The 12,387-nt window shown below is 35.1% G+C and overlaps 1 protein-coding gene and 1 pseudogene across 7 annotated transcripts in view; both read right to left on the bottom strand.

Annotated features, from left to right (window-relative positions):
• Positions 1-12,387, bottom strand: part of ADAMTS6 (ADAM metallopeptidase with thrombospondin type 1 motif 6) — a 336,979-nt gene that overhangs the window by 102,778 nt on the left and 221,814 nt on the right. For all 7 annotated transcript variants that reach the window (XM_074202710.1, XM_074202713.1, XM_074202711.1 and 4 more), the window contains one exon: positions 8,257-8,364. In XM_074202710.1, coding sequence (XP_074058811.1) covers positions 8,257-8,364 — 108 coding nt within the window. The remainder of the gene's footprint in view (positions 1-8,256; positions 8,365-12,387) is intronic.
• On the bottom strand, positions 2,444-2,558 carry LOC141503645 (U6 spliceosomal RNA; annotated as a pseudogene).

The raw sequence follows: 12,387 nt of genomic DNA, 5'->3' as shown, positions 1-12,387 counted from the left end.
AATTGGAAAATTTTTTGAAAGGTGAAGACTTATAACATTATAATTTTTCAGATATGGGGACTCTTCAGAGAGGAAATGGCAACAAATGATCTCTTTGGGTACTTTTTAAATATGTTTCTACACGTACAAGAATTAAGATGTAAGAATACTTGTGTTACTTGCTCACATCATTTTTCATGGTAAAGAAATAGAGTAATTAATTATTCATATGCTCAATTCAGAATGTTAAATTTCCATAACTGTTTTTTTCTGTGATTTAACTGGCAATATGGTCTAGTATATATATAGTCTGAGTTGGATTCATGAAGACCTTCAATCAAGTCTTGCCTCTGACAATTACTGACAGTAATTCAATCCAAGTCATTCAATCTCTTGCTGCTCTATTATTAATTTTCATGATCCTTCTGCCCTGGTCCAAAAGATAGAAACCTTGAAAAGAAAAATATCTACAAGTACTATGTTTTCCTGAGAAACTTTTAAAATATTTTTAAGAAACACTATTATTTTCTATGGCTTTCTAATACAAGACCAAAGCTGTTTGTGAGTTACTTTGAGGACTGAGTCCTTAACTTGAAGACATCAGGTAAAGGATTTCAATGATCTATTTTACAAATGGAAAAGATAAGTATTATTTGAAATAAAATAAATTGATTAAATGTGATTTAAAAATAGAAAATATTGAAGTGTTTCTATTTCATAGGTTCATGTACTTTTAGGGTCACAAGGGATCACAGGAAATAATCTAGTACAATCTCCTCATTTTCCAGGTGAGGAAATGGAAATTCAAATTAGCTGAGTGTCTAAGATCACACAACTAGTTGACACCAATTTGAACTATTTCTTCCAAATCATAAAGAAGTCAGTTATAAAAATATCAATAAGAACATTTTAATTATTTTTTCCTAGCTTTGTGTTTTCTTATCTCAAATGCTGAATGAAAATGAAGAGAAAGATCTAGTTACCAGCCACTCATCTAAATGTAATTTAAGACCAAGGGTAAGATCATAAAGAATAAATTCACCAAGAAAAGCTTTCATTTATTAAATGTAACTTTTTCCTCTTTTCATGGGATAAAGAAAATGACTTTCAAGAATGAGAAATGTGCTATTCCTGTTTACTAAAAACAGCCACAAGGTATAGAAGGAAGCAAGTAATCAGACAAACAAGTTCAGTTTTCTTCAGAAACAAGATTTTTAATATGAAATAAATTTACTATTTAGGTTATAATATAATGCTTGAAAAGTCATTACTACATAGCATCTTGTGCATGGTTTCTTAGAAACCCTTTCACCACATAAATTCATGCTATTTATTTTATCAATTCCCTGGAAATATGACACAGTATGTAATTATGTCAGCAGGTAAAGTAATGAAGATTTATGAGTAAAGAGCTAACAAGCCATAATAATAAAGGAATCTTCCTGTCAGCTAGTTGTTAGAGGTCATATTTAACAATCCAATGGAACTAACAACTAGGATTGTTTATAGTAATTTCAGCTTTGAAACTGATTAATTACATGACTCAAAAGAAATAATTTCATTTCCTGGCTTTGGTTTTCCAATCTATAAACTGAAGGTTAATTTTAATTCCTTGGGTCCAATAGGGCTGGTGGGGGGGGGGCGGGGGGGGAGACAAGGGGAGGGTTTAGTAAAGTAAAATAAGCAGATAAATCAACTGTTTAACTGTTAAGCCAAACACTGGTAATCTCAAAGGTTAGACTACGATACACTATGATGCCAAAAGTCAAGTGGTGACTTTTTCTAATTCTATGCTAAACATAAGACAAGTATCCTAAATAATAGTTAAACAAGTTAATTTATGTAAAGTCAGACTATTTATCTATCTATCCAAATTTAACTAGCAAGCTAAATACCTGAAATGTTCACATAATAGTTGCATGACCATGAATAAGTTGCTTCAACTAAATGCTCTAAGTTATTCTCTAAGAATGTAAGTTGTAGCTTGATGCATTATCATCATCATGTATTGAAAGCCAAAATTTTCTCACCTAGTGAGTTTCCAATACCAATGAAATCCCAGGTCCAATCCATGAAGTAGTCACTGAAATCAGGTGGGTAACTGGGTAGTCCCTCTATTAGATTTGGGTGAGTAAAATAAGTTTCAGAAAAGATGAGGAATTGCTAGGTTATGGAATAAGAAGTGACCTTCAAATTCATCTAATCCAAACCCCTCATTTTATGAAGGGGAAGAAAAGTCCCTGAGAAGTAAAGTGTTGTCCAAGATGACCAGGAAGGAAGTGAAAGGCCTGGCATTCAGACGCAATCCTTCTGATTGTAGCTAGATGGCTTGTCCCTCTGTACCACCCTACCTGTTTGAAGCTTAGAATTGTTGAAGTTCATAATGATATTTAAATGTCATAGATCTATTAATTATTTTTCTTTTCAAAATTATTTCTTTATAAATTGTACAATCAAAATAATCTAAAACATGTTTTCTTAAGAAACTCCTAAAATATTTTCATCATCCTTGCGCAGGGGACATGCTAATCTTCTCTGTATCATTCCAATTTTAGTATATGTGCTGCCGAAGCAAGCACCTCCTAAAATATTTTCAAGAAACACTATTATTTTCCAAATAGTATGGTTTACTTTTACTACAAGCTTCAGTTTTTTCATGAGCTACTAATAGTACTAATAAGAACTTAGAGTCCTTAAATTGAAGGCATCAGGTGATAGGTTCCAACAATGATAAAATATAAATAAATTAATGAAACATTTAAAAAAAGAACCAGGAATACATTTAAGGGAATTACAGGGTGAGCAGAAATGTAGGCTTAATTTGTTTTCCTCCTCTGCTGCTAGATCATTTTAGGGATGTAATTTGGGGATAACTTGTTCTACAGCCAGAACTGGACCCAGTCAGCATCTGGAAGGAAAGACCTCTAAGGAAATCCCAGGTTTTTAAAGGAAATGGTATTGGTGATTCAATATAGAACATTCGTCCTGAATCAGAGCAGCCCTGAGTTGGAGGGAGCATACTGTGCTATTTAGAAGGACTACCTTTCAGCTGCAATGTAAATTAATTGTCTGCTTTGCAGGTGCAGGAACACAGAACACTAACATCCTGGACCAGGTTCTAAATCAGAACATGTTATCCCTCAGCATCACTGCTTCTACAATAATTGGAAGAGTTATTCTCCATTTCCTGCCCTTAAAAGTTCTGGGCCCAGTCAAAGGGTACTGCATCTTACCCTAAAGCGAATTAAGAGCTAAAGATGTACATAAGCTGCATTGCTTATCCAATGTCTTAGAAAAGTAGTTGAGAGTCTAATTCTAAGCCAATTTTCACTGACACGATTCTATTTCATAGGAGGAATCTGGGTGATTTATATGCAAACCTCATTTTTACTAAAGTTTTTCTTTCATCACAGACTCTAATGTTATTAGATCAAGTTTAAGGCAACAGATTAAGTATTTGGAACCTCTTTTGTGGTCCCCATGAGGGCTGGCAGGGAGTAGCTCCCTATCTCTCTCAGCAATAATGCCAACCTAATCTTTGCCATCCCCATCTCTGTTTCCTATTTCATCCTTCTTCCTCGGATATTGGTACAGTGCTGGTTCCTGTCCAAAGAGCTCTGACTGTTACCACATCTGAGGAAAGTTCTTTGGCTGAAGTTATGCTGATTGATTCTAGGGAGTTTTTGACCCGTGGACGCAGAGTACCAAGAGCACTGTCTGGCCTCATCAAATTTCCTCCTTTTGTTAATGCTACTGTCCCTGAGCATCTCCATTCAGACCATATGGTTCTTATTCGATCCTTGAATGGCTTGTTCAGGCAGCCTTCCAATGACTGTAATAGCGATGTCAGACCCCCCAGGACTCACGCAAAGATCAGTTTTTAATTTTTTGGCCATATTTCTTACTCCATCTGTTAAATGTGCATGGAACAGATCCCATTCTTGCATGGAACATTTGTGGAACTGAGCCCCCGGGCATACATCCCATATCTTTTGCAGCCAGAGCTTGACGAGATCATTGTCCATCCAACCCTCTGGATGTGTCTGTGCTATCACTCCAGTAATATTTCTCTCATTTTTTAAAGTAAAAATTTATTCTGAATATGAGTAGTTATAGTTTTATCCTGTTGGCTAGACAGGCTAAAAGTTCTTTCATATTCTATCTGATGAGGGTTGTTTTCCAACTCAGAGGGCTAGGATCAGAAGTTGTGAGAGTTCCACTCATGTTCTGAGTCAGAGTACTTAGACAACAGGACTCTGAACTTTTGGAAATCCATTATTTTTAGTTCTAGGTTCATTAGAAGACTTCAACCTATGGAAATATTTGGTCTATGGAAATAATTTTGTAAGATAAATCATGCCTACTATCAACAAAATTTAGTTTCAAATGAAAGTAATGGGAAGCATTTCCACCACTTTTCAAAATAGGCTATTAAGTACAGAAAGATCAACTCTGGTGTCCAACATCACATAGTCTGATCTATGATATAAATCCAGTCTTATATCCATGTGAATACCTCCCTGTGAAAATGAGAATTATTCTTGATTCTCCACAACAGGGAAATCTGTAGTGCTAGAGACAGATTGTATAGGCTTAGTTAAATTTTTACCATCAGTATTTATACTCCAGAAATCAGTAAACTACAAATTAGGGCCACATCTGTTATTTTGTTGATTGTTTAGACTTAATAAAGTAATACAAAAATGTTGTTAATGCAGGTTATGCATGATGTTTCTCCTCCCGCCAAAGAACTGACTGTTAAATATTTATTAGCCTTCTCCTTGTTATAGGTATGGGCTGGAATATTTGCATTAGAATATCCTAATACTTGGTTCATTTCACTCATACAGTTTCAAATCACATATTATAGTGAAATCACAGAATTCCCTTTCCTCTCTGTGAACTGTATCCTCTGAAATTTAGAAGAAAAATCAGAAGAAATATGTTGACATAAATGCCAACTATTTCTTAGTCTGTAACTACAGACTACATTCTGTAAGGAATGACCAAATTGACCCAAAATTATTTCTGCCTGAGGTGATTCCAACTAAAGCCAAATCTTTTAATTCTGTTTGGATTTGATAGCCCCAAACTGACATGGTAAGAAAACTCTGTCTCTGTCAGTAGTAAGTTCATTTTCAAAAAGAAAAATACTTGAATAAAGACATTAGAAAAACTAATCCACACAAAAGATAATAATAATAATAATAATAGCATAGACAATATTTGTGAAGTGCTTTTTTATACCCAAAAGTACAAAAATACATTATAAATATTACCTCATTTTATTTTTTATTCTAATAACCACCCTGGGAGGTATCTTGTTATTCCTATTTTACAGAGGAGGTACTTGAGGATAAAGTGACTAGCTCAGAGTCACACAGCTAATAGATGTCTGAATCTAGACTTGAACTCAAAGCTCCCTGACTCCAGGTCCAACACTCTATTCACTGTACCACCTAGCTGCTTCTCAGATGATAAATGCAATTAGTGAAGTTGCAACGAGATGCTGTCTCTGTTTGGTTTTAATGATCTAGCTACATGTAGCTTGGAAGTTCTTTGGAAGACTTCAGAATCTTAAAAACTACTGAAAAGAACATATTGAAGACCACCTTCTAATTGTTAAGATGTTTTTCAGTCATGCCTGACTCTTCTTCCTGATCCCTTTGGGGAATTTTTTCCATTCTTTGTGTCATTTTACAAATAAGGAAACTGAAACAGGAAAAGAAGTCTTCCTGATTCCAGGTCCACCATCTAGAGCTCCATCCTTTTTTTTTTAATTAGGACTTTTGTTAACCTACAACTCTTTCTTTTCCTTAATCTCTTTGCTACAACCTTTTAGATTTATTCTGTAGAAAATTTCTTTGTTATTGTTTTTATAATACTGGAGTGCTGAGATTATAGATAACCTCTTCATGAGAAGCTTCTCATGCAGTTACCTATAATGAAAATCAGAATCTTTAGAAATCTAAGTTATTACTAGTTTTTTCCCTCATGTTCTATTTTTACCCTGAGATTTACATCCCATTTTCACTCCATGGCAACTATTGAGCTAACATAAACAAATTTAAAATTCATTCCATGAACAATTTATTGAACACCTACTATGTGCAGGCTCTACTAGGATGCACGTTCTTTTCAGTATTACCCAACAGCTACCTATCCTCTCCATATTCGTGTTTCTTCCCTATTAGAAATATAAAGTTCCTTGAACAGAAAGACTGTTATCTTTTCCCCTTTCTTTGTCTCCCTACCAATTAGCATTCTGTTTTGTTTCTAAGAGGAGCTTAACAAATTCTTGTTAACTTGTCTTGTTCCTGACATTCAAAAACTCTTTACAACCTGACTCTTCCTTACTTCTGCAGTGTTCTTATACTTTGCTTCCTTCCTCAAATTCTATAAACCAGAAGCATAGACCTGTATGCTATTTCCTTTATCTCCCATCCCTTTGCCTTTGCAGTGAAAGCAAAGGTTTGTCCCTCAAGTCTCAGATGCTCTCCCTCCCCACCTTTATCTCTCTGTTTAACAAGCTTCCTTCAAAATTTGACTTCAAATTCCACCTTTCTGTAGGAGTCTTTTTTTTCCTTTTGGTTCCTGTAGCTGCTAAAACCTACCCGTCAAAGATTCTCTTCCTTCTGTCTTAAAGCAAGCATCTTGTATACAACTAGCTATTTATATAGCTATAATATGTGATTTGATTCATTAGAATGTAGGATTCTACAGAAGAGATCGTATTTGCCTTTGTCTCCTCAAATTAGGTCAGTGTAAGCTTGGCACATATAGGTTCTTAATAAATGAATATTGATTGGCTGACTGAAATATTTGGACTTTTCAATTATTATTCCCTCCCCCCCAACACCCACACACACACACATAGTGTCTTGCCATTGCTTCTAAAGATGAAGCATAAAATGGAGATGATGCCACTCTGTCTTAAACCTGTGATGAGTGCTGAGCTGCATGGCCACTAATGATTGTTCGGTTCTCCAGAATGTATGCTTGGAGAAATTGATTACTTAAATTCAAAGTATAAGGAGTAAGCAGATCTAATGAAGATTTTAATGGTGATGGCATTTATAATCTATTGGACACTATGGGAGGTGAGTAATTAACAACTGATGGCAAATGAAACTATTGCTATTACCTTCTTGCCATGACTTTTCTTCCTTACAGTTGTACAATTCTCCTAACTACAGATTGATGTAAATTGCTACTTGTCGCTGACAAGAGTTATTAGATCCAAAATAAACCTAGACTGTTGTTTTAAGAATGAGGTTCCTAATATTTTCTACTACTCCAGTGGAAAAAAAAAACTATGAATTTTTGGTAGCATGTGAAGGTCTCCATATTTTTATTGGCTAACTAACTACAAATTTTCAAAAAAGGGATCTTTTATCCTTTAAAAAAAATGACCCTATCAATTCATATATTTAGCATAGTTTACCAACATTTCCAAACTCAGCATGGAAAAGCCATCAACATGGTACTAGGTCATGGGTCCTGAATGAAGCCGTCAGCAAGGATTAATAAACTGTGACAGCTGCCCAAAACCTTTCATTCTCTGTATTTTAACATCAGACGGTAAGTTGAAATGCAGTGTAATCTTTGTTGAAACCAGCCCAGCAAACATGGCAGGAGTCAGAACTGAGAACAGATGACAGTAGTCATTGTTCATATAAATTTAGTCTGCAGTAGTAAATTCTAGAGATGGTTATAAGGATGCAGCATTTACAAAAGCAGCAATTCCCATAGTAATCAGGAAGAATAAGTTATTGCTCATCATTTTAACCAGTTCTTTGAAACTGGACACACAGAACTAAAGTAATTTCAGATCCTATCTCTAGGTACCTTGTGGCTTTTAAAAACTACAACTATTAGCAAAACTTCTTTCTGGTAACATGAATTTCCTGGAATTTTTTAAGTTAAAAAAATTAGAGATTATATTACTAAATAATTTTAAAAGGTTATTTTTTTAAATAGACATAATTGAAACTCATGATTTCAGACATTTATATTTTTAAAGGGAAACAGAAATAATTAGTACAATTCTACAAATGATGTTTAAAAAAAACAGGTACCAAGATATAACCCATTTATAAACTGACAAGAATCATAAACAGATGCATTTTTGCAAAGTTACAATAATGCTAATATAATATTATTAACAATAATGATCAGTAAACACTGTTGTTTAATGGATTCATGACCTACACTCAAGAAATTTACCTTTTGCTTCTAATTCACATCAACAGTATAAGAGGCAGTCATTTGACTTACCCCTTTTTCAATGCTCCCAGTTTGGCACAGTGTCCCCTCTGCAGCAGGAATACTGTTAGTAACACAGCGATTACTTTTGCTGAGGCACCAGAGCTCTCTACACACTTCCTAGGAAAGAAGGCAAAAGCAAGTTGATCAGAATTACAAATTAAAATTGTTTCCAGTCCTCCACTTTAAACACAGGCATAGACACATTTAAATTTGTTCTGGAAAACACACATACAAACACAGGCACACAACAATAGGAACAGGCAGACATTTAATGTATGAAGCTAAAGGAGGTTGAAAAATTGGAAAATATTTTGTAAAGCCAAAACAAGTCTAAAAACATTTGTAGAGTATATGAAAGTATTGATTAGAATTTGCCAAAATAGATCTTCCACCAATCCATGAATGCAATCCAAAAAGTTAGGACTCCTTTTCTGTGCCATCACTGTAACTGACATCTTATCCTTATGTTTTGGACCTGTCTCTTCCTTTTTTGTTATGATGTCTCATTATCCTACTTCAGCACCAAAAATTTACAGCACTTCTGAAATAAGAAATGTAAACTATTTCATTTTGTTCTCAGTATAATTGATTCATTAAATTCTAAAATATGCTATTTCAAGGTATTATGAAGAAAATTGAATTAATCTAGATATTGAGGAAGATATTAATATTTTCATTTCTTTTTTAAGATATTAATATTTTCAAGGGTTGTTTTTGCTTATGTAGATAAATAATTTTGGAGTTTGTACCCCTATTTCATCATCATTTCTATTTTTAAAAATCTGTGTTAATATAATCCCCTACAATATGGTATTATAATGTAATGGTTCTTTAATGTAATATTTTATTGTGTTATTTTATAATGCAAATATATATGTATATCTGGTTCAACATTTGATACTTATTAAAGCATAAACTCCAAGAGGATAAAGACCTGTCTTATCTAAATAGTGTCTAATACTAAGTCTTCCAGAACCTATCTAGTGCGCTGCACACATGTTTAATGAGTAAATTTTAATTGAATGTTCTATTCTCATTTTTGTTTTCATATCTATAAAATTGCTCGAAACAAATTTTTTGTATGTCACTAAAATTTGTAAAATATATGAAGTATAATACAAACAAAATAAAGTCATTAAATTTTCCTTTTAGTAGAGCATTTCTAGGGTAAAACAAATTAGACTTTTTAGAATGGGGAGGAGAGAGAAAATAAAATAACTAGCAATTGTTGATTAATAGCTGACAAAAATATAATTTGCATTAACACCAACTAACCCTTTCCCCTTTCCCTCTTACCAGTGCCTTAGATTTTTTTTCATCCTTTTTGATACCTCCTGTTACTCCTATATACTGACTTAACTTTCAGGTTTATGATATTTACATTCTAGGTTTTCTTAAGGCTGTGCTTGATGCTTATTTTATCTAGATTTATCTGTATAAAAATTTCAGGTAAATTGTAGCTTGACTTTGACCTCTGAGTTTTAACCCTGCCACTGTAGGGTCCCTACAAAGATATCAGAGGTCTATGAATACATACCAAGCAATTTAGAAGACTCAAGATGATTTTAATCAAAATGATTTTAGATTAACTAGATTAACTTTAGAACAACAAAGAGGCAAATCAGAATGATTTCCCTTGATTCTAGGAAAAGTTCACATTAAAAAAAGGAAAATTTTCTTATATTTCATCAAAATATTCAGAAATTTAGTCTTAATATCTTACTGTCTTCAAATTCCAGAATATTAAAAAGTTCATTTTCTTCCCATAGCCTCCCTTCCTAACTTAGAAGAGTATTTATTTATACTACTTTATAACTGTTTTATATAAGAAAGAGTTCTCTAGAATGGGAAAACATAATGATAATTTCATATTCAGACAGAAGTAGGGCCAAATTGTTCGTATTAGATTCTAGGCAACAGAGAGTAGTTCCAGGAGAAGGAAGAAGCAGAAAAATATGCTAATGAAAATGATTACAAATGTCCTGGAGCTGCTATATTACCTGGCCAATAGAAAAGGGGATTTTGCTAAATTGAGAGACAATGACCCTGATAACATATCTAAGCATCTTGAAGAAGCAAAGATGGTGGGAAATGGCACCTTGAATAAATCCAGAATACCTAGTATGAATTGTTTCAGTAATACTGGTTTGCCATTCCCCAAATAAAAGCAATTCCAAAAAGAATCTCAAACCTCTTTTGACTTTTCTGAACTTGATAAAAGGGCAACTTCTTGTCCAAATTTATCTGTATCCCAGGTGAGCTTTTATACTTTAATAAAATTAAAATTTTAAATTTGGGAATCAAGAAGATTCTTCTTCATAAGTTCATGTTCTGTTTCAGACACTTAGGTGTGTATCCTTGGACAAGACACGCTAACCCTGTTTTCCTCAGTATTCTCATCTATAAAATGAACTGGAGAAGGAAATGGCTAACCACTTAAGTATCTCTGCCAAGAAAACTCCAATGGGGTTACAGGGAGTCAAACACAACTGCAAAATTGAACAACAATGACAACAAAATTAAATTTTGAAGCAGTGTCATAAAATGGAAAGAACAGTGACTGTAGAGCTAAAGGACCAGGGATTAAAACTTGACTTTGCTGCTTCCTACATGTACAAACTAGGGCTAAGCACTTAACCTCTCTAGGCCTCAGTTTCCCATTAGTAAAATAAAAGAGCTGCATTTAAATTATTTCTAGCTATATTATCCTAGATTAAGATTTGGATGCTTTGGCCTTCTTAGAGATTTGCTCATTTGATCTGTTAAACACCTATCACAATATCAAGTATAGCCAGAAAAAATGTATTTGATTATGGGGGGGGGACTCCTAAAAATTATAATGATAAGTCCTAATTAAGAAATTTTTGAAAGCTGAAGCTTAGGCTTATTGATACAGATGCTGGGTTGTAGCTAACAAGTCATCAGTCTGGGCCCCTTGAAAGTTACCAATTCTAGTTTGGAAAAGGTAGTTATAAAGAAAGGGTGGGTCTGCCTCTTCCTGTCTTGGGAAATGGGAAAAAAATTAGGAGTGACAGAGTATAATAGCACTTGCAGTGATTTAGTTCTAAGACAATTTAGAGAACCCAGATCTTCCTTTCCCATAAAGCCCTTCTGGTTGACTTAAGAACAAAGACCCCCAGACTAACCATAAAAAAGTGAGCTCATTCAAATCTGTTAAATAAGACACCACAAAAAAAAATAAAGATGTATATACTATTGTAAATTATCATCTGTTAAAAGAAAGAAAGGCTGTATGATGCTTAGGTTTCTTTGGTTAACCAAATCATCACAAATATAAAAGTAAAAATTTCTGATAAGGTTAAAGAACTCATTTTCAGTCATATAATCCTGAAATCACCATGGTATTATTTAGCTATTGAACTTCCATATTAAAGATGCTATGTATAATGTCAATCTTACTTTTAAAGTCTATTAATCTTATTTTTAAAAACTATGATGAAGATGGTATTGAAAGGAAGGAAGGGGGGGGGGGGGCGGAGCCAAGATGGCCACAGGAAGGGATCGAGTCTTAGGAGCTCTCTGATAAAAACTCATAAACTAAGGACTCTAACTAAACTTTCGAGAGACAGAACCCACAAAGGGACCCAGTGAGGCAGTTCTCCTACTCAAGGTAACCTGGAAAAGAGCAGAAAGGCTCTGCTCCCCGGGTCGGAGAGGCGGCCGCCAGAGGGGTGGCCCACCAGAGCCAAAGAACCTCAGCCTCCCGGAGGCAGCCCCAGGGCACTGGGAGCCTCAGCTCACAGCAGCCGGGGAGTCTCCTGAGCTGCACCCCAGGGAGCACTGGCACAAAGTGGGGGAACAGCAGGGGACCTCTGCCAGAGGGAGCACGTGGAGCCCAGCCCTCAGGGCACACAGCCAGCAGCCTGGTCTTTCTGCAGCCTAGACCCTGAAACAGAAGCAGGTGGAGCCCGTAAGCAGGAGCCCCCAGGGCATGAGCCCATTGAGCTGAGGGAGGGGAGTGAAGAGAGACTGCAGAGCTCTGTCCTCTGCCCCTGGAACAGGACTCTGGGGCTCTGACCACATTCAGATCCTGATCGCAGTCTAAGCCCCCCACTTCAGCCCCGTGGCAGAGGGGGGCGCTTATGGTCATTCACAGACCAGGAGGGAGGACAGAACCTC

Source organism: Macrotis lagotis, chromosome X (genome assembly GCF_037893015.1).
Source record: "Macrotis lagotis isolate mMagLag1 chromosome X, bilby.v1.9.chrom.fasta, whole genome shotgun sequence".
Lineage (NCBI taxonomy): Eukaryota > Metazoa > Chordata > Mammalia > Peramelemorphia > Peramelidae > Macrotis > Macrotis lagotis.
The sequence above is the reverse complement of the archived record's forward strand: the minus strand, read 5'-3'. Positions and strand labels throughout refer to the sequence as shown.